This window comes from Rhamphochromis longiceps, linkage group LG7 (assembly GCF_057381845.1).
Source record: "Rhamphochromis longiceps isolate RC_006_pf linkage group LG7, R_longiceps_female_GT1.1, whole genome shotgun sequence".
Lineage (NCBI taxonomy): Eukaryota > Metazoa > Chordata > Actinopteri > Cichliformes > Cichlidae > Rhamphochromis > Rhamphochromis longiceps.
The window spans coordinates 35131133-35157562 of NC_140563.1; the positions used below are offsets into that span (position 1 = coordinate 35131133).

Sequence of the window (26430 nt, forward strand, 5' to 3'; positions counted from 1 at the left end):
TAGCTTATCCGGGGGGACTCGGCCAGCCGAGAGATATCTCTCCAGCTTGTCCTGGATCTGCCCCCAGGGCCTTCTCCCTAATTTGTTCATTTATTTTCTAAATTTTTGTTCTAAATTTTGGTAACCTTTTCCATTTTTTCTTTGTAAATATTTAATTTAAAAATTTAGTTCTAAATTTGCAAAAAAATGTTTTTGTTCTCCTCAGAAATTTGAGAGCTTTTTCTTGTACATTTCCAAATTTTGTTCTAGGAAATTTGACATTTTTCCCCATAAATTGATCGACTTGCCCTTGTTTGCTCCTCATTTTGTCCTTCGGAGCCGTTGATACCCCGTCTTAGTACAGAAGCTCTTCAAAAGCAGCCTTCAGGTGTGGCTTTTTTAACTTAGTGCGCGCATCAATAAGTGTGACGTAATTCCACGGTGGGCGGAGTTTACGTCCAGGCACCATGGCTTCGGTTGGGACCGAGGTGAGTGTGTGAGCTTTTTCTGCGCCAAGCTTGTTTTCCTTTTGCCCTGTTTTCCGCTCCACGGAAAATATGTTTTGTCCCGACCGGTGGACCAGCCCCCTGTGAGCGGCCGAGCCGCCGGTGTCGAACTGTCGGTTCGCGTCAAATTGGCCGCTGCCAGCCTTGGAGTCTTTTGCTTTTGTGCTGGACCGGAGGGCAACTGAATGTGCAGGAAGATGCTGCGCCCCGGAAAATGAATACTCTGTGCAGGCACGTTGTTCGCTTTGTGCCGGGGTCTGATTATACATGGTCCCGGGTTGTGTCACTGTCCTGCCTGTGTCCAGCTTTAGCGGTTCAAAATAAACCACATACACACCTTAAACTTGCATTTTTAGCCAATATTCTCAAAGTTCTTGCTGCACTGTTTGTCTCCGGCTCACTGGTGGCTAATTTGTACACTGTTTTGTAGCTAGCTGTTAGCAGCGATGCTAGCTAACAACAGAATGCTCACTTTTAAATTACTAAAAAAACCCCGGATTCCAGCGATTGTCCTCTTTACACCGATCGGTCTCGATTTATTCCCCAACAGTGCGGTTAAACGCTCGACTGATAATGCTATCTCCACGGTGGTGTGCTGTAACTGATGCAGTCAAATGAAGCCAGCACTGGCAGAGCTGCAACAGCCTCCCATTGCATACATATGGCGCCAGATCCGGATTCACCTTTTCACTCATTATTTCTCTTTTTTAACCTTTCAATTATGATTTGAATTATTCGTCGATTGAAGGCTGATCTGTGTTGGATATTGTCACGGCTCTCAGTGTTGCTGGCTGTTTTGTAGGTGCATTGATTTGATTTGCTTTTACAGGAAGGTTTTAATGGTGAAGGTGGATCATTTCAGCTGATCGGCATGTGCAAAGCTGCCACAGCTTCAGTCTCTGGTGCTTCATTTCTTTTTAGTAGTTATGGCAAATATGGTATGCTTGCTTTGTTCGGCAGAGGTCGCTCCAACAGTGCTGAGAGTATCTCGGGGTGTAGCAGAGAAAGGTGTAGGGCATTGAGCTGTTGAGCTACTTCCGTTTACGCTCATATCTGGTGTGTGAGTGTGTTTGTTATTTGATGCATTTGCCCTCAATGGGCCACTTCACCTGTTTTAAAAAGGAGGAAAATGAGGAAATATGCGTGCCAATCTCATGGTTTTAAGCTGATAATTTCAGGCACCATGTTGGAGTACAGTCGGTGGAATTGGAAGGCTTTATTTTTCATGTGATAGAAATGATATGAATGAAATGTTGGACCTTTCATTTTAAAAATTAAAAGACACATTGGTTATCAGATTGGTTATTAACAGGCAACCTGAGTGAATGTTTGAATAAATGAATGCTAAAAGGTAAATCCCTGAAAAAATATATTTCTTCCACTTCACCCCCTCAGAACCAAAGTAAATCAATTTTACACCCACTTCAATAGTCACAATCTAAACCCAGAATTGTGTTTTTATCACCAACTTTAAGCATTATCCCTGTTTGAGTTTCAAACCTGCTCCAGTTTATTGTGGGACTATAATTTACATGTTTGTGAGACCAACAGGGTCTGTGTGGTTCCCTGTGATATAAATTTTATCATCAGATGGTGAGTGTAGTGTGAGGGTTCGTGCAAATGGCTAGGGCTGGGCCATATTATACCGTTCACGGTAATACCGGTATAATGTTAGGCAACGATAGGAAAATGAAATATCGCGATAGAATGGGAGTAAAACGCGCATGTGCAGTGCCTTTGTTTTCATACGCACATGGCCGATTGTTGAGTGAAACAGATGAACCAGAATTGGTTTGTAAAAATGGTGCAACTTCAGTGATGTGGAACTGGTTTGGTGTTTGTCCGTCAGATACACAACAAAGCACATTTTTTTGCAGAACATGCAAGCGGCCGTTGTTATTGTCATATTTGTCGGACTAAGATGCTCTTAAATCTGGGAGTAATCTGGGTCCTAAACTCCGTATGCTTCAGGTCAAACAACACTGCAGCATCACTTAGAGTTAAAAACTGTCTAAATTCTTTCATCTTTAATAAAACGATCAGCATTGCTGCTTTACCAGGTGTAACTATAAAGTTTAACTTCCAGGCATCCATGAAAACAAAAGTTATTACATTTAACGGAGTTAGAAGTTAGCAGGAAGCTAGCGGAAGTTAGCTCGCTAGTTTCGCTAGTTACCTAAGCATGATATAGCATGTTCTGACGGAGAGATTTCTGAAAAAAATCAAACGTACAGCTCTGCTATCACTTCCAACATAAATGAAGACAGGAAACTAAACAGCAGTGACGTTTGTAGGGTTACTGAAGTTGGGCTAGCTGGTATATAATGATGTGCTACGTGATCGCTAGCGACACAGCTATGTTAGCATAACATAAACAGTGAAGCTGGAGGACGAACACTAACACTTTTCCACTTATAAAAGTTAACGTGAAGGTTCTTCATGGTTAGAGACAAATGCAATCGCATGGCAGGATACTGTAAACGGACCAAACTTCAGTCAGGAGAACAACTGAGATAATCCATCCACAATACGAGGTTAGTCATTAATATACTGCAACAACATGGGAATAGAGCAGCTGCCAGAGAATTCAACATTAATGAATCAATGGTACAGAAGTGGAGGAAGCAAGAAGAATGAGTTTAATAAAGTTTGATTTATCTGACTGCTTTGTTTCGCTTAATGTGCCTTATAATCCCGTGCACCTTATGGTGCGAAAAATACGTACTGCACACTGCAGTTTAATGTTGCAAAGCACCTCTTTTTAACTTCAGTGGATATTATACATGGTTATGCTCAGGATATGTCAGCCCATTTCTACTGGAAATGCCTTTTGGTTAAACTTTCAGCAAGGAATTTGCATTTGCACTGTTACATTTTTATAAAGCTTTAATGTACATAAAAACCAGCTTCTTGTTTAAGTGAAAATAAATGGAAGGTTGTCTTTTTGCGCTAGTAATGTTGTGGAGTTGTATTTTGTCTCGCATCAATTATATCGTCGGTTATATCGTTATCGCAAATTTTCAAATATATATCGTGATAAATATTTTTGGCCATATCGCCCTGCTCTACAAATGGCTAGCTTTTTGTTTTTGTTTATTTTTTGCAACCACATGCACTTGTCCACAAATTTACATGATGGACCATAAACTACACATACGGTCCAAGCAGTAGACTTTAGGTGGACTTAGAGCTGGGCGATATAAGATTTTTTCATATCACGATATGTTGTTTTTTTTCATTTCAGGCGATAACGATATATATCGCGATATAAGCCAAATAACTATATTTGTAAGATTTAAATGTGCCGTTGCTCACAAGTAAAATGTGAAATAATCAGCAGCTTGTTTTGATTTAAATATTTATTTCCCATAATAAGTTCAACAGGGTAGATGTACTTAAGGAACATGAGACTTTTTCAGATAAATAAAGGCAAATATTGCAAACTACACAAAAGGCAGCCGCTAAAGCGTTTAAGTTTCAAAATAGAACAAACAAAACAGACTACTAAATTGTCAATTCCACTTAGAAACAAAATATTATTTTTCTAAAAATAAATCTTAGTTTGTTTTACAGAAGAACAGACAAAATTGACTAACTTTTGTCAATATCAAATAAACTGAGAACTAAAAGGAAATTCTCAATCTCTCCTTGTTGTATAGCTTAGCTTTTCTAACAGTTTTAACAGTTACTTTAGTCTGACAAAAGCCGAATGACGAATTAGCGCTTCCAGTCAGAGATTGAGCATGCACCGGTTTATTGTATTTCCAGACTTGCTTTCAGCACAATTTACAGTGCGCACTGCTCTGTTTTTGTCAGACTTGAAATAGCCGAAATACCTTCACACTACGGAACTTCTATGGCTCTTCCGTTCGACAATCTCTCCGGCATTGGAACCATCATCTGTTTTCTCTTCGGTAACCTTCGGTCATGCTCTCGGTTGATTTTTCTCTAGTCAGCACACTCATTTCCTCCATTACCCGGGCGGCACTGCGGCTGGCTGCTTGCCAAACAAATACACATGTGCGGCTTGGCACTTGTGCTGTACGTAACAAGTCACGTCACGTGACGCTGTGGCTGTGATTGGTTTGGCTCTGCGCTACTTAATTTGGATTGGCTGCTCCTTTCTTTCTTTCTTTCTTTCTTTCTTTCTTTTTTTTTAAAGAGGACAAGAGCGGTGAGGTCTATCGCGATAGTTTAACTTTTCTATCGAGAAAAAGTTATTTCGCAATACATATCGTTATCGTTCTATCGCCCAGCTCTAGGTGGACTTTAAAGCCATACAATAAGGAGTACTACTTGGCTGTTGGGTTTCTGTGTCTACATCATGGTATAAGTGTGGCATTAGTATCCATAGCATAGAGTAAATAGTCACCGAAACGTCACGTCTCGTGGTTCAAGCCACGCTTTGTTTCATTTGGGCTTGTTGTGCACTGCTAAGTTTATGTAAACTAGCGTAGTTGGATTGAAGACATGAGTGTTAGATAATTCAAATTCAAATTCAAATTTTATTTGTCACACACACAACCATACACAGTATGACATGGGGGTGAAATGCTTGTAGCTGTACAATGCCCGACCATTAAATGACAGAAGAAAAGTTTTACAATATTTACAATTTACAGTTTACTACAAAAATTTACAAATTAACTTAGGAATTTACAGTAAAGAATGTGCAAATAGCAGAGGAGATTATAAAGATAAGGATTATAAATTATAGGAATTATAGGATTATAGGAAATGTGTGGTAGTGCGTGTGGTGACGTGTGTGAGAGTCCAGTCTTATAGTGACGTGTTTGGGAGAGTCCAGTCCTACACCTGGTTCAGGCCCCGAATAGCCTGGGGGAAGAAGCTCCTCCTCATTCTCTCTGTTTTGGCCTTAAGGGAGCGGAAGCGCGTCGCAGACCTCAACAGTGAGAAGAGTCCATTGTTGGGATGGGAGAGGTCCATCATAATCTTCCTAGCTTTGGACTTGCACCGCTTGGTGTAGATGGACAGCAGGTCAGGGAGCTCTGATTGAATGATGCGTTCTGCCGAGCGCACCACCCTTTGCAGATCTCGTCTGTCCTGCTTGGTGCTGTTCCCAAACCAGGTGCAGATGTTTGCCGTCAGGACGCTCTCGATGGTGCAGGAGTAGAAGTTCTTGAGCACCTTCAGTGGCAGATGGAAGTCTCTAAGTCTTCTGAGGAAGAAGAGACGCTGACGGGCTTTCTTAACCAGGGTGTTGATGTGACAGGACCATGACAGGTCCTGAGTGATGTGGACACCCAGGTATCGGAAACTGTCCACTCTCTCCACTGGCGTGCCACTGATGATGAGGGGTTTGTAATTCCTCGCCTGCTTTGTAGTGAAGTTCACGATCAGCTCCTTAGTCTTGCTGATGTTTAGGAGGAGGTTATTCTCCTGACACCAGGTCTCCAGGTTCCTAATCTCCTCCAGGTAGGCCGTCTCGATGTTGTCGGAGATCAGGCCCACAACAGCAGTGTCGTCAGCAAACTTGACAATGGAGGTGGTGTCGGATGTGGCTACACAGTCATAAGTGTACAGTGAGTACAGCAGGGGGCTTAAAACACAGCCCTGAGGCACTCCAGTGCTGAGTGAGATGGAGGGGGAGACTTGTTTTCCCACCCTCACTGATTGGGGTCTGTCTGTGAGGAAGTTGAGGATCCACTGACACAGTGATGAGCTGAGTCCTAGATCCGTCAACTTGGTGAAAAGCTTAGAGGGAATTATTGTGTTGAATGCTGAACTGTAGTCCACGAACAGCATCCTAACATAATTCCCTCTGCCAGTGTCCAGGTGACTCAGGGATGTGTGGAGCAGGTGAGATATGGCATCGTCTGTGGAACGATTAGTCCGGTAAGCAAACTGAAGTGAGTCGATGGTGGCAGGAAGTGAAGAAGTGATGTGATCTCTCATCAGTCTTTCAAAACACTTCATCACAATTGAAGTCAGTGCTACTGGACGGTTGTAGCATCCCCGGTTGAAAAGATGGTCTCTCAAACTGATGGTTCACAATCCTTTTATTAAACAGCCGTGTATGTGAACACACCGTAAGAGCTACAACATACAGAATAAAAGACTATTAGTAAATCAAACAGTGTGTTACCTTTAACCTTTTGACTTATTCATTAATCACAAATTAATTCTCCTTACCTTACATAACAAATAACACTAAAACTTGTAAATTATTGCATATAACAGGGAAATCGTTGCATCGCTGCCTAAACATGACGAGGTACGTTAGCGCCCTCTAGTGGGTGAAAACTTAGCCTTTATGCTTAGTAGCGGTCAGCAGCTATATGCTCCGTAAAACAACAAAATACATATCTACAGGACAAACTTTGTTACAAACCTTGTTCCCTCATCAACCAGGTGCTAAGAAACTGCTTTCGACTCAGTGTTGCACCTTAATAGCAGTTCTTTTTCCCATTCCCGTCCATTAACCATAGAGCACACCTTCTCTCTGTGCATTAAAACTCGCGCTTCTGCCATATGGTTTACGCCACTTGATTTACGGCACCTTGTCGCTCTGTGACTTTCAAAATAAAAGCATTCACTCCAACAATATAATAGCCACTCATAAGTTTACAAAACACTTTACCAAATATTAATGAGGTCATTTACAACGGTAGTCATTGTGGCAAGCGGGCTGTTGTTTCTTTGGAACAGGGACAATAATGGACTGTTTGAAGCACGTGGGAACCACAGCTTGGGCCAGGGAGAGGTTGAAGATCTCCGTGAACACCGGTGCTAGTTGATCAGCGCAGGCTCTAAGGACCCGGCCAGGGATTGCATCTGGTCCTGCTGCCTTCCTGGTGTTCACCCTCCTGAAGGTGTTCCTCACAGCATGCTCTGTGATGACGAATGCATTTTCTTCACTGGTGCACTCCGAGCGCGCGCAGCCGTTTGTTGTTTTAATTGCTGCGGCGTCGAAGCGAGCATAAAACGTGTTCAGCTCATCAGCCAGTGAAACATCTGCATTCATCATTGAAGAAGCTGGTCATTTATAGTCCGTTATAGTCCGCAGTCCTTTCCACAGGCTCCTAGAGTCGCACTGTCGTAGCTGTTGACTCTAGTTTTTCCCCGTAGCTCCGCTTTGCCTTTCGGACCGCGCTGCGCACGTTGTAGGACGCAGCCTTGTATAGGTCCATATTACCGGAGACAAGCCCTTCATTATAGGCAGCGGTGCGTGATCTCAGAGCGTCGCGGATGTTTTTATCCACCCACGGCTTCTGGTTGGGAAACGTTCGGATGATAGTTCTTTCTGCTGTGTCGTCCGCTAGTTTCCCGATAAATCCCACAACCGCTTCCGTAAACATGTTGATGTCATCAGAGCTGTGCCGAAACATGTCCCAGTCTGCGTCATCCAGTGCGTCCTGCAGCGCGGCCACCAATTGGTCCGTCCAGCGAGCGACCTCCCTCCTGATTGGTGGTTGCTGCTTTAGCCTTTGTTTGTAGGCAGGCATGAGGAAGATGGCGGAATGGTCCGATTTTCCAAATGCCGGCAGGGGCTGAGCCTTGTAACAGTTCTTGAACAGGGTGTAGCAGTGGTCTAATGTCCTCGTGCCCCGGGTGGGGCAGTTGATGTGCTGGTGAAGGTTGTGAAATGTCCGTTTGAGATTCACTCTGTTAAAATCTCTCATAACAATGAGTGCGGCATCTTGGTGAAGTGTTTGTTGATGTGTGAGAGCCTCATGTAGCTCACATAAGGCAGTGTCCGAGTCCACGTGAGGCGGAATGTAAACAGTGCAGGCAATGACCGCAGTGAATTCCCGAGGGAGATAGAAAAGGCGACACTTAACGATCAAAAGCTCCAGATTGGGCGAGCAAGAGCGTGTGAGTGGGGAGATGTTTGTGCTGTCGCACCATCTGTTGTTCACCATCAAACATACTCCACCACCTCTTTTCTTCCCCGACTCCATTGTCCTGTCCATGCGGTAAACCGAAAAGAACCCCGTCGGCTGCACGGCGTGGTCTGGTATCGCTGGGTTCAGCCAAGTCTCGGTGAAGCAGAGGAGGTTGCAGTCCCGAATGTCTCTCTGGAACTTGATTCTGGCTCTCAGGTCATCAAGCTTGTTCTCGATGGATTGAACATTGGCTAGCAGGATACTGGGCATGGGTGCGCGGTGTGCGCGAGTCCGTAGCCTGTTCCTGATGCCGGCTCTTTTACCTCGAGGCCGTCGCTTAGGGTCGCGTCCTTTGTTCTCTCTCAGGATCTCCTTTGGCCAGGTTGGGTCCGGAGTTAAACATGGTGAAATGTTCTTGTATTGCAGACCAATAGAAACCAAAGTGTCTCTACTGTAGCGGATTTGTGTGTTTTGCATGATGCCCATGCAAGATTATCGCAGATATAGCAAAAAGTGACGAAAAACTGCAAAAAGTGGAGAAGTTAGGGCAGAGCATCCAGCACGGCAGCCGACCTCACCGGCGCCAGATAATTATATTGATACAGCGATATTAAAAATGGTGATAGTGTTGTGGTGACACCTCTGTGTGTGGCACAGCCAATTTGGGGGCCATAATGTGCTCTAAATATTATCTGAAAATTCAAAGGAGAAAACTTGAAACATTGATGGTCTGGTATTGCCTTGCCCAACAGATCACTGGTCAAAACATGTTATAACATCTAAAAGATTATTTATTTATTTATTTATTTATTTATTTATTTACCTACATTTTGAAACTGGTAGGGTTGGGTACTAAGCTGTTTTTTTTTTTTTTTTTTTTTTTTTTTTTTTTTAGGTTTTAGGGGTACTGACTGAATTGTATTTATCTCATCAATCTTTTGGGAATGTGCATAGTTAAGAGCAGGAATGTCAGGTTTTAACCCATTTAATTTGTTGAAAACAAACAAAAGCTGAAAAACACTGTGAAAGAAAGAAGCCAAAACAGGAAAAATTTGGTTCCGCTTGTGTGTTCCTGTAAGGAGTCGAGATGATACATTTTGGACAAGTTGCAGATGAGAAAGCAGAGCCTGGCTGCCCAGATAAAGACTATTGCAATAGTCAAGCATGCATGAAATGAAGGTAGGGGTGGGCGGTATAAACGGTATACGGTAGAAATGATATAAATTTGGCCAACTGTAGAGATTTTGACTATACCGCTCTACCGCGATAGCGCATGTTAATGGTGTCATCATCAAGCTGCGCCTGTTTTGGTCGAAAGCATTGCAGCGGCTGCAAACAACATCATCTGCAAATTATGCCTGGCGGCAGTAATGGCAAAGAGATGAAGCACTTTTGGAATATGGGGAAAGCCAAAAACTGCGCTTCCTCCACTTCCGTAACATCGATTCATTAATGTTGAATTCTCTCGCAGCTGCTCTATTCCCATGTTGCAGTATATTAATGACTAACCTCGTATTGTGGATGGATTATCTCAGTTGTTCTCCTGACTGAAGTTTGGTCCATTTATAGCATCCTGCCATGCAGTTGCATTTGTCCCTAACCACCAGAATCCCTCACGTTAACTTTTATCTAGTGAAAATCTCTCAGTCAGAACATGGCATATCATGTTTAGGTGGAAACTAGCGAGCTAACTTCCTGCTAATTTCTAACTGTTGAATTTAATAAATTCTGTTTTCATGCCTGGATGTTAAACTTTGCTGCTTTACCAGGTGTAACAAAAATGCTGATCATTTTATTAAAGATGAAAGAATTTAGACAGTTTTTAACTCTCAGTGATGCCGCAGTGTTCGTTTGACTTTGGGACCTGAAGCAGATGAAGTTTTGGACCCAGATTACTCCGCGAAGCTCCTGACTACGGCAGCTGTAATGCTCCTCCAATCCATCAAGTGGTGCGGCTTCATAGCTTACCAAAGTCGTTCTAAAACATTTTTGACAGATTTCTGTGCGCCGTGTACCACATAAAATCGGTTCGAGGTCAGTAAGCACAACCAGAATTCATACATAAAGCACACTGTCGATTTTTGAGAAAATTAAAGGATTTTAAGTGTGCCTTATAGTGTGTAAAATACTTTATACAGAAGAAAAGAATATATCGCGATATATATCGTTACTGCACATGCTTCAAATTATACTGTGATATGGCCTAAAAGCCATATCACAGTATATGGCTTTTAGGCATGAATTACTTCCTTACAGTCAATTAAAGATACAATGGGGTTAGACCTTAGAAAACCCGTCAACTGGAAGAATCTAGCTCCAACAACAGCATTTATTTGTTTACCAAATGTGAAGCTGTTGTCAGGTTTTTGTTTTTTTTTGTTTTTTTTGCAAGGGACATTTAGAAATTATCCAAAGGGCCAAGACGACATTTAAAGGACGCATAAGGCTCAGGAGGGCTAGTTCCACTTCTGTTTTTTGTTGATTCAGGTTCAAGAAATACAACTTTGTCTGAAATTGGGGCTGTGGTATTCTTTTTGAGAGCAAGATAGATTTGTGAGTCATCTGCATAACAGATGACTCGCATTGGGATACACTTTCTTTGAAATTTTCTTTGAAAATATTTCCTAATGGGAGCAGGAAAAGTGAAGAGTACTGGACCTAGGATGCATCCTTGTAAAGCCCCCATGTGAGGGGAGCAGGTGATGATGAAAAACTAATCAACCTGGTGGTGAAACCTTTGCAGAGTTTCTTTAGTACAACTCTCCAGTAGAAAATCAATAAATGATCTGATTCTGTGCCATTATGTGTTTTGAAACCAGAATGAAATGTTTAAGTGATGACATTTTTTTCCCTAGGAGATCCTGAAACTGGTAGAAAGCAAATTTCTCCAGCACCAAAGAGACAAAAGACAGATTAGAGATCAGTCTAAAATGCCAAAAAGGTATAGCTGGGTACCTGTACTTAATTCCAGATTCCAGTTAAAATATGAATTGTACCCAACCCTATCTTCTTTTTTTTTTTTTTTTTTAAATAAAAATAAAAAATTTGGATACTAAAGATTTTATTAAACCTAGTAGTGTTTATTTATTTATTTTTTTAAAATAAGCTATTGTAAATGTGTAAGACAGAGTTGCAAGTTATGTAGCACCTATAGAAATGTCCAGCACCACTGCTATTGCCAACATTTATAGTAGTGCTAGTTCAACCCCATTTAACCTCATAACCATATTGCTCTGTAGGGATGGGTATCGTTTAGGTTTTATACGATACCGGTGCCAAACCGCTACTTTTGAAACGGTGACCGTGCTTAAACGGTGCTCGAACCGGTGCTTAAAGAATGGAAAACACAAACTTTGTCCAAAAACCTCATATGTTTTTATTTTTAGCAGTCTCCTTTTTTCTGCACTTTTTCTTTGGTCATTTTAGCCTTTTTGGCCAGGGTGAAGGGAGTATCTGCCATCAAACAAGAAGACAGCCGCATGTAACTACGACGGTGTTTGCCAGTTCACCTTACATGCCTTAATTTAATAACGTGGTTAGTAGGGCTGCCACGATTAGTCGACTAGTCACGATTACGTCGACTATCAAAATCGTCGACGACTGATTCAATAGTCGACGCGTCGTTTGAAGCTTTGTAAGATCACAAAAGACGCAGGAATAAGTAGTAGGATTTAAGTTTGTAATAATGGAGTGAAACAGAAGATGGCAGCACTGCATGTACAAGGATGCCAGCTGCCGTTAAACCCCGAAGAAGAAGTAGCTCCGTCCCAGAATTCATAGCGCAGCCCAGCTCAGTTTCCAACAATGGCGGCAGCTAGTTAATAATAAGAGTAATATTAAAACTCTTTCTGGGTCACAAAATAAACGTTTAACATATTTTCAGGCGAGAATGTAACTGTATAAACCTACTATCCTTTGAAAGGTGAAAAGCACCGAAATGTGCGCTGCTTTTCGTTCTGGTTACTACCAATTATGTCAGAACCATCAGTACCCATCCCTATTGCTCTGTGGTCATTATTATGCCAAAACATTAGTTGATGGTGGAGTTCTTCTTCGTCGTCTTCTTCAGCCTTTTTCATTTAGTCACTTTAAAAAAATGGTATCACAAGAAGAATTGACCAGAACTGTTTAGGAGGAAATGTTACTCAATGGGCCAATCTCAGTAACTGAAGGTTGCATTTATGTGATGTGTAGTTACATTTTTAGTGAGGTGCATGATGGGGTACAGTGTAGGGGTTTCAAGCCTTTGCGGTTATGACACACCCCCAGCATAGATATAATGCAGAAGGATCGCCTGCTGATTCTTTGAAGTTGATTTCACTGTAAAAGTGAAAGCAAAGTGGGAAAATGTTTTATTTCCTGTGTGGCAACCCTTCTTTGTAGGAACCACTTCACCAACTAGGTGCTTATATATCCCAAAAGAAAACACCAACATGAAAGAACCATTTGAAAACTAAGGGTAGCATGGTGAACCAGTATTTATGACTGTTGCTTCAAAGCAAGAAGGTTTTGTGTTTGAACCTCATGGTTGGCTTTATCTTGGTGCTGCCACTTTAAAGCGTGTGCATCCTGGGTTAATTCGAACATCAGCATTGGGTGTGTGTGCTATCTTGTCTGCCTCTCCTTTGCAGAGCTTCAAATCACACTGGGTGTGTAAAGATCAGGTAAGGCAACTAATTCAATTTTGTTGTAAATTAATGCTAGAGGCTAAGGCTGTTAAGGCTAGACATTGTCTCTAAACAATGCATGACAGACTCCACCACATTTTCCCACTTTTCAGCACTTTTTCTTTTATTTCCGGTTGTCACAAGTTATGCACGGTGGCAGCTTTTCAGTTGCCAGCTAAACACACCACTAACAACAACAGAATCCAGTTCATTCTGCTTTTAAGCCAGTGAGGCGTGATTGCTGATGCCGCTCAGGTGTGTCTGCCTCCCCCGCAGCCACACCACAGACCACGCCTTGCCACATACCCCCATCGCTTGAATGAGGCCGGGGAGTCATCCGGCCGAACCTATTCGGCAGCAGGTATGTGTTGGCTCGGCTGCATGGCAAGCGGCGTTGGCGCAGCAGTTACGGATGTGAGCCGAGGTTCGCAGGCGGCTGGCATGCAGGACCCCACCGCACGCTGGTCTCTGGTAGAAACGAGGCAGGTCCAGCTGGTGCGCAGGTCCCTCCTGCACTCTGACCTCCTCCAGTTGAGCAGCGGATGCTCTGGATGAGCAGGACTCTCCTGCACACTGTCAACCAGCTCAGGCTGAGCAAGTCCCTCTGGTGCCCTGATCCCCAGCTCTGGCAGAGCAGGTCCCTCTGGCACACTGTCCACTCGGTTGGGCTGAGCAGGTGGTGGAAGTGGAGGTTGCTCGGCTGCCCTCCTCCAGGGAACAGGAACAGGTGCAGGCACCTGCCGGGTACTAGCTGCTCCCACCCTAGGAGTTGGTACTGGTGCGAAGGTAGGCTGTGCCTTGGCTGGCCTCACCCTGGGGACTGGCACAGCTGCCGGACACCCGGACCGAATGGCGTTGGCCATACGTGGGACGCCGATGGGGGAGGTGGCAGTGTCAGCCAGGACCCAATCCGAGCTGCATCAGGCACTCTGTGCGGTCCTGCGGCTGTTTCCACTGGCGGCGTAACATTGCCACCTGCTCCTTCCGCTCTCCCGGCCACCATTTGGTTTAGCACTTCGCCTGGCTGGCCCAGTCGTAGTTCCGCCATGCTCGATTTCTGGGTTTTGGCACCACTGTAATTGATTATTGCAGATGCCGGTCAGGTGTGTCCGCCTCCCCCGCAGCTGCGCCACAGACCATGCCCTGCCATGCAGTCATTTCCAATTACAATCGAGTAAGATTTAGTCTGCGTGGGGTCGTTATAGAAACACAGGTGAAAGTCCAGTGACACAATTTGTATACAACACAACACCACAACAATGGAGGACGTCAAGACGTTGGTATACCTGCTGGTTAGTGTATGACTTTTTGTTTGGGGACTACGGTGTTCTTTCTTTCTTTGTTTACCCATTCCCCTCATTGCTAAGTTTTAATAAGAGTGGTTTTGATTTTCAAAAAAAAGACTCTTTCATGACTCGAGTGACGCCACTGAATAGCCAGTCGGTAGCATGCAGACTGTTGATGTCACATTTTCGGGTTGCCTAATATCATGTGGAACCCCAGCTGAGTAAGTAATAAAAAAAGTACCTGGTGCTATGTGCTACCACCCAGTGGAAAACCTGAGACGAGTAGGTAGTTCTGACAGCAGTCTACTTGCCTTTGCGAGATGGGCTTCACTGTCAAAAAGACCCGCTAGTCCCGGCCCAACTCATTGTCAAATGAACCTGTGTCATGTTTATTTGATTTTCAGTTGAATTACATTTAAAGCTAAGAGAATCCACTGTTTAACAAACATCATGCAGTTTTTTTTAATATAGTTAATATCTTGTGTTAAATAATTGAAATTATAAAATTGACCAAAATAATCACAACACTTATTTTTCTCGGTAGAGCAGGGCGATATGACCAAAAATATTTATCACGATATACATTTGAAAATTTGTGATAACGATATAACTGACGATATAATTGACACTAGACAAAATACTTTACAACTCCACAACTTTGATGGGGTTTTTTGCACTAATAATGTATTTTCACTTAAACAAGCAGCTATATATATATATTTTTTATGTGCATTAAAGTTATATAAAAATTTAACAGTGCAAATTCCTTGCTGACCGTTTAACCAAAGGGCATTTCCAGTGTAAATTGGCCAACATATCCTCAGCATAACCATATATAATATCCACAAAACTTAAAAAGAGGTTATACACACTAGGGCTGCTCAATTAATTGAATTTTAATCACGATTACGATCTGGGCTTTCAACGATCTTTAAAAATGACTGAGCCGATTATTAGCCGCTCCCTCGTGCTTTACTCTCGCGCTGCTCGGTGTGGCAAATCGAGCGCACCTCTCTGCGTTTCAAACACGCGTCACAACAATTAAATGGACCCGAGGGAAGCTCGGAAAGCTAAGCAAAAGTTATTTGGACAGGAGAGTGACTGCCGTTGGTTGAAAAGAGAGGTAAAAAAAAAACTTCAGTGGTGTGGAAACATTATGGGTTCGTGGAGTCAGACGTGGATCAAGTAGACACAGTGTGTAAACTTTGCTATGGTGTCGTAGCTGCACCACAGAGCAACACTGCAAAGTTCACTAAACATAGATGTTTACATTTTTCATTTATTTCTTATATTGCAAACATTTGCACTGTTATCAGTATTTGCACACTATTTTATATTATTTTTTAAAATCATTATTCAATACATTGTTATTGTTAACCCTTTAAAGCCGGTCAGAGCAGCACGCTCCGTTTTGTGTAACTATTTTTAAATCCCTGTAGAACCTGAACCATGTAAGCTAGCGCAATATTTTTTTTGCATATGAAACCAGAGGAGTTGTACTTGCATCTTATGCCATCAGCTTGTCCTCGGTCACGGTTTCCTTTCACATATAGCTTTGCAAAAATTGCATAAAAAGGCTTGCAGGAACAAAAACACAATATTCCAGAAACACGCTTTGCCAATCCGATCAGCTGTTCGTAACACTTCCCACATTGAAACAGACGTCAGCGCGAACTATCACATGTCCGCCATTTCCTGCCCGAAACCGGAAGTGACGTCATTTTCGCGGAAAATGTAGTTTTTTACTTGTAGGCCTTAAAAGCCTATTCTGGTGTTTTTATAAGTAATGTTTGACTTTTCTGAATAGTTTCTGGGATGCTTAGAACTCGAATTGCACTGCTGGAAATAGTTTATTTTGATGCACATGCTGTTTTCTTTGCAAATTTGCATCATAAGATTGTTTTTCGTTTTTCCTGCAGTATATAAAAATTGCTGTATCTCTAAAATAAAACTATGAAGACACTCAAAATAAATTTCCTGTTGTTGTAAAGTATTTTTTGCAACTTTTTTGTATTTAAAGTTTTGAGGGATAAACCTCTTAAATTTCCCCAAGTAGAAATATATATATATGTAAAAAAAAAAAAAAAAAAAAAGAAGAAAAAAAAAAAGACAAAAACGATTTTCAATTTTTTTTTGTAGTTTATTGCACTTTTTTGCAATTAATGTAATTACTATGGACTTAATGCATACATATTATTAAAATATGGGCTATAACAGTTGTATTGATGTATAGCAACTTGAAATGCTCCCACAAATGGCACTACAACATGTAAAAAAAATATATAAGTTCTGGCGAACTTGGTTCTATGGTAGGTCTTAAAGGGTTAAATAAATATCGTCAAATAATCGAGATCTCAATTTCAGTGAAAATAATCGTGATTATCATTTTTGCCATAATCGAGCAGCCCTAATACACACACAATATGGTAATATTATGTCGAAGCACAGTACGTATCACTCCGCGAGGCGCCTGCCTAATATAGCCGTAATGCTCCGACAATCCATTTTTCGAGCGCCGTGTACGACATAAAATCGTTTCGAGGTCAGTAAACAAAAACAGAATTCATACATAAGGCACACAGGATTATAAGGAGCACTGTCGACTTTCAGAAAAATCAAAGGATTGATTTTTAAGTGTGCCGTATTTTCCAAACAACACGGCAATAACGACAGCCCGCTAGCATGCTCTACCAAAAATAGTGCTTTGTTGTGTATCTGATGGACGAAAGCCAGACCAGTTCCACACCACTGAAGTTGCAGCATTTTTACAAACCAATTCTGATTCATCAGTTTCATTTAACGATCTGCTTTCGCTCTTCTCATTCTGCGCCGCCGCCATGTGCGTATGTAAACATAGGCACTGCGCATGCGCGTTTTACCCATATTCTGTCGCGATATTTTATTTTCCTATCGTTTCCCAAAATTACACCGGTATTACCGTGAACGGTATGATATAGCCCAGCCCTAGAGCTCGGCATTATATTGTACAGGTGTTTCTAATTTCCTCTTTACTCGGTGTACACTGGTTACATCTGTGTCTCCTTCAGACAGGAGATGAAGTTGGAGAACAGCCTTGGACAAATGTCGAGCAGTGGTTTGGGCTCCTGTGGTTGATTTTTATATTGTCGAGATAAAACTGCCTTAATAAGGGAATTGTGATGCTGCCAAATGGTTCTGTGTAGCAGGCACACTTAGGACAAATATTATAAAGATTTTAAAAAAGCAGACACGCTAAAGCCCATGAAGTCTTCTATTAAGGTAAAATAACTGATGTGTGGCATTGACTTTTTAAGATGTATTGATACATCTTCAAATAAGATATATGGTTTTTATTGATTAAAATTGGATGTTGCATTGTTTACATTTTTTTTTTTTTTTTTTTTTTTAAGTGTCAAAGCCGTGCCTATTCTGAATATATGCACGTAACAGGTTCCACTTGCTCTTGGTTTTCTTACAACATGGTCTATGCTGTTGTAGGGATTTTGTAGTAAGTTGTTGGTGCTATTTGACCCCTGCAGCTGTTCAGTATCTTGATTGTTAGATTTGTTCAGTGCACATGCTCACTGATGATTCACTGCTGTAGCAGTGTTCTGTTGTGTTATTGCACGTGCTATATGCTGAAACTAAAACACTCAGATATCAAGTTAAATTTGACAATTTCAAAAACTCTTATTTGAAAACTGTTAATAAAATTTGAAAACTATTAATCATATTCTTCAATAATGAATCATGTTACTTAACTGAGCAGCACCTCGCATCGTGGATTGTGAACAATACGGTCTATACTCGAAACGGATCCAGAGATCCGGAAAACTCATAAATGTGCTCTGGATTATGAGTGGTGCATGTGGTTTCATTCGTAATTCAAGACCACTTCAGTTAAACTTAAAATTAAAATAACAAAATCATAACTCATCTAGCTATCAATTTTCTGCCGCTTATCTGAAGTCTGGTCACAGAGCAGAATACCTTACCCAGGGGATGACCACCTTGGCTTGCTCCTTTCGATGTAGTGGGCTATTCTAAGCCTCTACTGAATGACTATAAACGCCTTACTATATAGTAAGGGAGAGCCCATCCATCTTTTAGAGAAAGCTCATTTTCCCTGCTTGTATCTGTATTCTCATTCTTTCATCTTTAAAAGAATCAATGACAATGATGTTAACAAAAAGATCAGGCCTAGATTAATAGACTTATGGAGTTTCTCAACATCAATGCTCCACCTGGTGGGAGATGACTGCATAAAATTTAGGACACAACAGTTTACCGACATTGGGCATCAAACTACTAGTTCATCTGGTACGGCTAGTTGTGCACATTCCTACTACACTGTACCATTGTGTTGCCCAAGATCCTGGGTCCAAATCAAATGGTCAGCTGTGGGCTGTCTGCGTAGAGTTTGTATGTTCTAGCTGTGCTTGGTGGGTTCTTTATGGGTACCACTCCCACAGTCCAAAAAAATTAATATTAGGCTATTTGGCAATTAAATTAGCAGCAGGCTTGAATGTGAGTGTGAACAGTTGTTTGTGGGTTAGCCTTGGGACATAGACTTTGTGAACTGTCCAAGTCACTAGTCTATTCCTGTTGTCATGGTTGAGATAGGCTCCAGATCCCCCAAAACCCTGTACTGGAGGATAAGCGGTTGGATAAGAAATATATTAGAATGTACTGTGTGACAAATAACAGAACAAACTGATCAGCTGCCTCTCCATTGAGTCTCTCGTCCTACTGATACACTTCAAATCCTCTCCAGACTTTGACTGCAGCTGGTTGTCATCCTTTTGCTCTGCTGTCTCAGTGTAGGAGTTTTACACTTGCTGTTGGCTGTGGTGTGACTCAAAACATGAGCCAGGAAGTGGCTATTGTCCACTATTGATTTGATCACAGGTGGCCTGGTTCTCTCGGATCAATAACAAATAAACATTTAAACGTCTCACTAAATATACTTGAGTAGACAGCATACTTTGAACGTTCTCTAAAACACAGTCTGTGTGGGGAAACGCTGATTAGGTGCACCATAGTCCACTTGAATGTGAAGAAGCTACACATGCCAGATGCTTTTTGCATAGCTGACTTATAGCTGTCTGGTTAACAGTCCCTGCCTTGTAGTTATTGCCAAGCTGTTGTCACACTTTGGCAAGGTTATCTAGCTAGCATTTTCACAGTTTTATATTAGTAGTATTTTACTTTTTATATTAGTAGTATTTTACTAGCACTGACATCAGCAAGCAAGTGAAGTTTTACCAAAGTCCCTCTTTTGCCACTTGGCAATGCCCTTAAACAATTATTTTAAAGCATCCAACTAGATAAAAGGGGAAAGAGGTATAACTTTGAATTCACAGCCATCTACAGAGTTTCATAATATTAAAGTTTTATTAAAACTCCGTTTTCCGTCTTTGGCTGGTTCATTGTTGTTGTGACAGACCTTGATATAATTCAGCTAGTTCTCCACTGAAGACCCTAGGTCTGGTGTACTTGATCTCAACAGGACTATTTCTAGGACTGAAGCTAGCAACAGTAGTCCTTTCTTCTCTGGAGGTCATCCAGAAACGAATACAGTGAAATTGTTTATCAACTTTTGGAGAGCAGTTAAATTCTTTATCTGGGTAGTTAGTAGGGCTGCACGATTTTGCATAAAATGAGAATCACGATTTTTTTATTTTTTTGGCTTAGAATTGAGATCACGATTCTCTTTTCCAGTATAAATATTTATTGCACTTATTAACTGCACATCAACTTCGTAACAGTTGAGACTGAGCATAAAAACAATAAATAAACATAAAAACAACAAATGTCTCACATTTTGTCGTTGCCGCAAAATGTTGTACTGCTTGAAATTAGTGATGTGCGGATCGATCCTGAAATATCGATTCCTCCGATACCAGTCATTTATGTTCTAGAATCGATTCTCACATTAAAATATCGATATTTTTAGTAATTTAGGGTTAATTTGTAGTTTTATCATTAACAGCAACACAGTGGAAAGAAACTATAACATTCGGATTGTCTACATTCAAAGGAACTACTTCCTCTTCCGCCTTTCATAGTCATGTGCGAAATACGGCTGTATAAATGTCTGCAGCCCCTTGGCTCGCGCACTCACAACAATGGCTGAGCGTAATTGTGCGGACGTATTTTACCTCCACAAACAGCTGAGTCATGGTTTGCGATACATGTGGCAAAAAAGTGCTCCAAGAGTGAGGCGTTGTGGCTATACTTTCCCAACCTTGAGACCTCAGAATTAGGGAGACATTCAAAGGGGCTGTTGGGGGGGGGGGTTGATAAATACATTTTACAGTGTTTATTTATCGGATAAAATACGTTAAATGTCACCGTTATTATTGGCCGGTTCAGAAACAGCGGGGGTGTCCAAATTCAGAGGCTGCTTCCACCTGAGGACCCGCCCTTCACGGTCTAAAGAAAGCCAGGTAGTACGTCATGAGTTCCCTCGGTGGAGTGAAACTCAGCCATCTGCTCCTTGCTATCTAAAATATAACCGGGCGCTGGCGTAAACTCTCGACTGTCTCACACTTTCTTTAATTAGTTTTCTGTTTGATGTTTATTCGGCTGTGTGAAAACCCCGGAGGAACCCTCCCGAGGGATTAATAAAGTTAAATTTAATTTAATCTAATCTAATAACTTTAATCTTAGCCAAACCGATTTACTCACGAACAAATAAAACACTGAAAAAGCCAAACAATAACATTTTTAAGTTATCAAAGTGACTTGTATATCATGTTTAACCCGAGTAGCGAAAGACCGCGGGGGTTTGAAAACGATGTGTCGATCGGCTCAGATATTTGAAGTTTACACAGCTACATTCTCATCTGAAAACATGTTAAAAGTTGGGTTTTTTTGCGACCCAGAAAGAGAAATAAGAGTAATATTAAAACTAAGTAGCTGCCGCCATTGTTGGAAACTGGAATTGGCTGGGCCGCGCTATGAATTCTGGGATATGGTTTTTCAATTTTGTTGTCCAGGTGGAAATTCGGGAGAATGGTGGCTCCGGGATTCTCGGATTCTTATTAAGTGATAAGAACAAGTAATCTGATGTCCTGCAATCATTATGACGCTATAATTTGAGATACAAAGAATAAAATACGGTTTTTGGATAAAGTATCGGTATCGGATCAGTATCGTCGATACCCGCCTGAAAATTACTTGGTATCGGATCGGAAAGGAAATCAGTGGTATCGCACATGACTACTTGAAATTCCGTCTCCACCGTTGCTTGACACTGCGTGTATAGAGCAGGTAGTGCAACAATAGAAAAATAGTTGCAGGATGGCACTGTGTAGCGTTTGTCTAGGGTGTTGATCATTTTCCTAAATCCCTCGTTTTGCACAGTGTTGATGGGAGCCATATCTTTGGTCAGGTGATAAGTGATAGCCTCCGTAATTTCTTTGTGCCTGCGGGAGTTCGACGGGTATAGGGAAGCGCTGTATAAGGTTCCTGTTATTGTTGTTTGGGTGGTTGACAGGGACGGATTTTCTCCTGTCACTTTCTCGTCATCCCTGACGTGCTCTCCGTTGTTTTTTCCCTGCTAATTTTAGCATCACACGGCACAGCTTCTGTATCACGTGGTATAAGGCTCCGCCCTTGTCATTTGTTGAGCAGGAACAGTGAGCGCTTGTTTTCATGCAGATTACGTCCCGGATCAAAATGCAGTACAATCGTCGTCGTCGACATCTTTGAGATTGTCTTTATTATTTCTCACATGACTCTTTTTTACTTAACATTAGGGATGGGTATCGTTTAGGTTTTATCCGATACCGGTGCCAAACCGGTACTTTTGAAACGGTGACTGTGCTTAAACGGTGCTCAAACCGGTGCTTAAACAAATTGCACACGAACAACATTAAGCTACTCACCCAGAGAAGAACGGCTGCTGCTGCCATCATCATCCGTCATCATTTCTGCTACACTGGCAGGGCTAGGGGCCAGGACTGTACTCCTCGGGTTCTTGGGGGGATGTTGCTAACTCCGGGTCCGATAACAGGCACCACATCTGCAGTAGATGTGCTCAGTGTGAGGTCTCGCAGCAAGCTATCAAATACGGTGCATTTTTCGGCTTTCAAAAAAACACTATGCGTTGCCAGGAGTTTCATCAGATTCGAGGTGTTTCAGTACAGCCAGACTTTTTACCTCTTCGCCTTGGGCATTTTTAATCTGTAGCTCTGCTCTAAAAGAACATACGTACCTGGGCCCGCCTACTATCCTTGGAAAGGTAAAATGATCGGCTAAAATCCAAAGCGTATGACATCTCAGGGGGGAAAAGCACCAAAATGTGCACTGCTTTTCGGTCTGGTCACTACCGTTTATGTCAGAACCGGTACCCATCCCTAGTTAACATTTGCTCAATGTAAATGATTTGGGCTTAGCAGTCTCTTTTTAGGGTTACTAGGGTTTAGTAACTATGGGGTCTTTTCAAAAACACATTTTTCTAATAATAGATAATAATAGATTTATCCTGGATAGCTTTTTAAGGGTTTCTAGGAGCCAACAATTAGATTACCCCTCTAATATTTTTTTAGGCGTCCCTTTATACTCCTAGAAAAGCTTAGACACTTTGGGAAATGGACGTGGAGCATCTGAGGGTGTGTAGCTGTGTGTTATCATCAGAACTTTGGCAGCACATCCTCTGTGTTGGGTCTGTATGAATCAAGTTTGTTCCATCAATGCTCAGTCAGATTGAGATATGAAGCTTTTTTTTATTTTTTTTATTTTTATTTTAGTCCACATTGATGCCTTGGGTTTTATTATTTGTAGTTTTTGGAGTGTGGAGTGTGGTGGAGTGTTTGTTTTGCTGGCCTACACACGTGTTCATCAGGGAGAGCTGTTGGCAAGTGAGGTTGTCTGGTCCCACTGAATAACAAATTGAATTTTTGCTTCAAATGCTAATCTCTACAAGATATGACAAAAATGGGTGTCTCCCAGGCCTACTTCTGCTGTCATTGTCCATGCAAACTACAGGCAGTATCTTCAAAGAAAATCACAAGGAAGGTTTTGATGCAGCAACCTTTTTGCAATCAATTTAACTTGGTTGCAGACAGCAAACACTTGCGACCAATCGGGGAACACACATTTTTCCTGAGCCACCAGTGGTTGTAAGGGATCACCAACTGGTCTTGAGACCTTATGCTTGTCATTCTCACCATTGTGAGTGGTTTCAAATGACAAAAGCGACGTCACATCCGCTGGTGTAAGTCGTCCTTTAGTGTTGTTTCAGCTGGTTGCACATTTAAGTTAAATTATAGCAGGTGCAGTTATTTTCAAAATGGACATGTTTCAGGCATGGCTGTGTGAGCATGTCCACCTCTGCAAGCATACATGACACAACGAACATGGGAGGACAGAAATCGTGGAGAGAGATTACTGCAGCAGTGCCGAGTAATTTCACGAGTACAAATGGATGTGGCTGTGTGATGACGTCACCTGATCAGCGCACAAAGCCATTGTGGCGAGCAAAAATGGATCATTAAGCCGATGTTATTTGAGAGCATGTTTTGGCTGGTGAGCGATCTTTGAAGAATAGCTGAATAGCTCCTTGTGAAAGAGTACTTCTTAAAAAATATTTTTATTTTTTATTATCATCAGGGACTCACTGAGCTTTTTAGGAGGGGCACAAATGCACTTATATAATGGAAATGGGAGTGCTTGATTTGGAGCAGGAAAAGGAGAGCTTTGTAGAGAAAATTAATACAGAGAGAGTAATAATTATGTCCTGATTATTTGGCTGTCATAATTTAGAAGCCAGAATTAAAATGAACATTCATGAAATATAAAGTATGATGCTTTCTGTTAGAACTGCTTGTTTTCTCCTTTTTATTCATAATAACTTGAGTATTTTCATGTTTTAGACACCCAAGATGTCAGAAAGGTATGCCTCCCAACCTGCTTCCATTGTCATTGTCTTGGGCATGTTGCATAGCTCACATGTCAGGATTAGCTTGTTATTGTTTAGCTGTGAAACAGTATAAGCTGTAGCATTTCTACATCTGCATTCCTACCTGTCCAGGAAGTCTCCCAATGAACTAACCTGTTTTTATGTTTTTGATTTTTTTATTAATTGTGAGTTAATTGTTGGCAGAAATGCTAAAATAAAATGTCAGGGTTCGTTGATATACTTCCTCTTGATGTCATTTTTTTTATTGGATAGATGATTCAATTCATTGATCACATTAAAACAAAGTACGACAAAGACAACAAAAACAACGATGGAAAACCTTTGTACTGACATGTTATGCTAAGTTTGATTGATCTCGTAGGCTGATATCTTCAGGTCCTTTTGTGCATTCCTTTCTAAGTGTTTCCAGGCTTCTTTAATGGCTGCTCAGCCTATAACTTAATATCTGTTTCATGAGCCTGGCAGGCCATGTTTAGTGGTGTTTGTTGGCCTTGAGCTGAGTGGAGACAAAAGATACTCCTGTTGAGAGGTTCAAAAAGTGGCCTGCTGTCTATGAAGAAAAGCAGTTTGGTTTTGGGCCTCATTTCTTGTACCTCCTCCTTCCTTCTCTCCATTGCTCCACCTGAAACGGCAGTGCTTGCATACTGTCGAGGCTTTTTGGAGCTTAAAAATCCTTTACTGACGAGAAGATTTATTATTTTTATATGAAACGATGAAAGGAATTACAAAATATGTATAAATAGAATAAGTGAATTTGGCATGAATACAGGAATATAAAATCGTCTGTACGTGCTGGTTGTTCAGGCTTTTTCCTCTTATTCTTGTTGGGTATGCAGCCTTTGGGTGGTGATTTGGGTCTTCGTTGGCAGTGGGGGTCTTCCAGTTTGGGGGGGGGGGGAGAATGGAGTGGTGTTACAGTTGGAAATGACTGAGCATGCTCTGTGGAGACCCTCTGACAGAGAGGACCGACAGAGGGAGCCACCAGGTCACATGACCGGCGAGGTGAATGTGCATGCGGGGAAAGAAAAGGAAAGGAGGAACAATCTGTTCGACAGATCCTCGCGCTCTCCCTCTCTGTCCTCCCTCATTCTCTCTCTCTCTCTCTCTCTCTCTCAAACACACACTCTCCCTCACTCACTCCTTCTCTGCCGCCTTCTTCTCCTCAATGGAGGCCATGAGAAGAAAGCAGGTATGATGCTTCCTGGAGGCACAAGAGAAACGACATGTTAGCTTTGTATTCTTCACCCTTAGTTGGCTTTTAGTGGTCTGAGGAGATGCATAGTCTTTCTTCCCAGTTCCTTTTAGACCAAGTTACTACCAGTTAGTTTCAGCTCTTGCTGTCTTCTCTTTGAGAAGGTTTCTGTTTTTGTTTTTTCTTTCTTTCTTTCTTTTGTTTTTGTTTTGTTTTGTTTTTTTAATTTAAGGCGTGCTCCTCGAGCTGCTCATCTGTCAGTAATTCTAATCTGTCAGTAATTCTAATCTGTCAGATTTCTCTGGATTCCTGAAATCGAAAACTAGATCTTAAAGGAGAGAGGATTTGTTTGTGTGTGTGGTAGCAGAGAGATGTGATTATGGCATGGATGGATCCTGTGACTGGAGACGGCTCCCTTTGAATTAGAGCAATCACTTCATGACAAATGTCAATCTCAATATGGGAAGATAAGCGTGACCTCCTGAAGATCTTGAAATTTACCTGATTTTTCTAAAGTGAGGTACAGCCACCTTTTTTTGGTTATACCTTTATCTTTAATCCCTTCTCTTCTCTACTCTCTCAGTGGTCAGTATGTAGTAATGAGGTCACTGTGGCCCTTGTCTAGGCTACAGTATGTTCAGATATATACTGCAGATGCTGTTTATTAATTTAGAGGAAGTACATTGGGGTGTGATGTGAGCTATGTTTACCAGCTGCTGGATTCTGACTCGGGGTCATTGGTTCATTTGCACAATGTGTCCCATGGCGGGTTAATTATTGACATATTCATAAAGGTTAGCTGAAATTTTATGCCAAGTCAATTATTATTTTTATTTTTTTTAAGGCTATCTTTGCCTTTTTATCTAGACAGTGGACAGCTGGGAAACGACAGGAAATGAGCTAGAAGAGAGGCTGCATGACAGACCACCCAGACTATTCAAACTGAGGGTTTTTTGCAATTACAGTCTGCAGCTTCAATCCCTAAACCACCTGGAAAAAGAGCTTCTTTGTCAGATTTCTTTAGCACAGTGTCAGGCTGTTACTGT

At 41.6% G+C, this 26430-nt stretch overlaps 1 protein-coding gene across 1 annotated transcript in view; it reads left to right on the top strand.

Annotated features, from left to right (window-relative positions):
* The first annotated feature begins 396 nt into the window (after positions 1-396).
* ehmt1b (euchromatic histone-lysine N-methyltransferase 1b) overlaps positions 397-26430 on the top strand; it is a 45077-nt gene continuing 19043 nt past the window's right edge. Inside the window, exon 1 of the mRNA XM_085413489.1 lies at positions 397-467. Coding sequence (XP_085269615.1) covers positions 447-467 — 21 coding nt within the window. The 5' untranslated portion in view covers positions 397-446. The remainder of the gene's footprint in view (positions 468-26430) is intronic.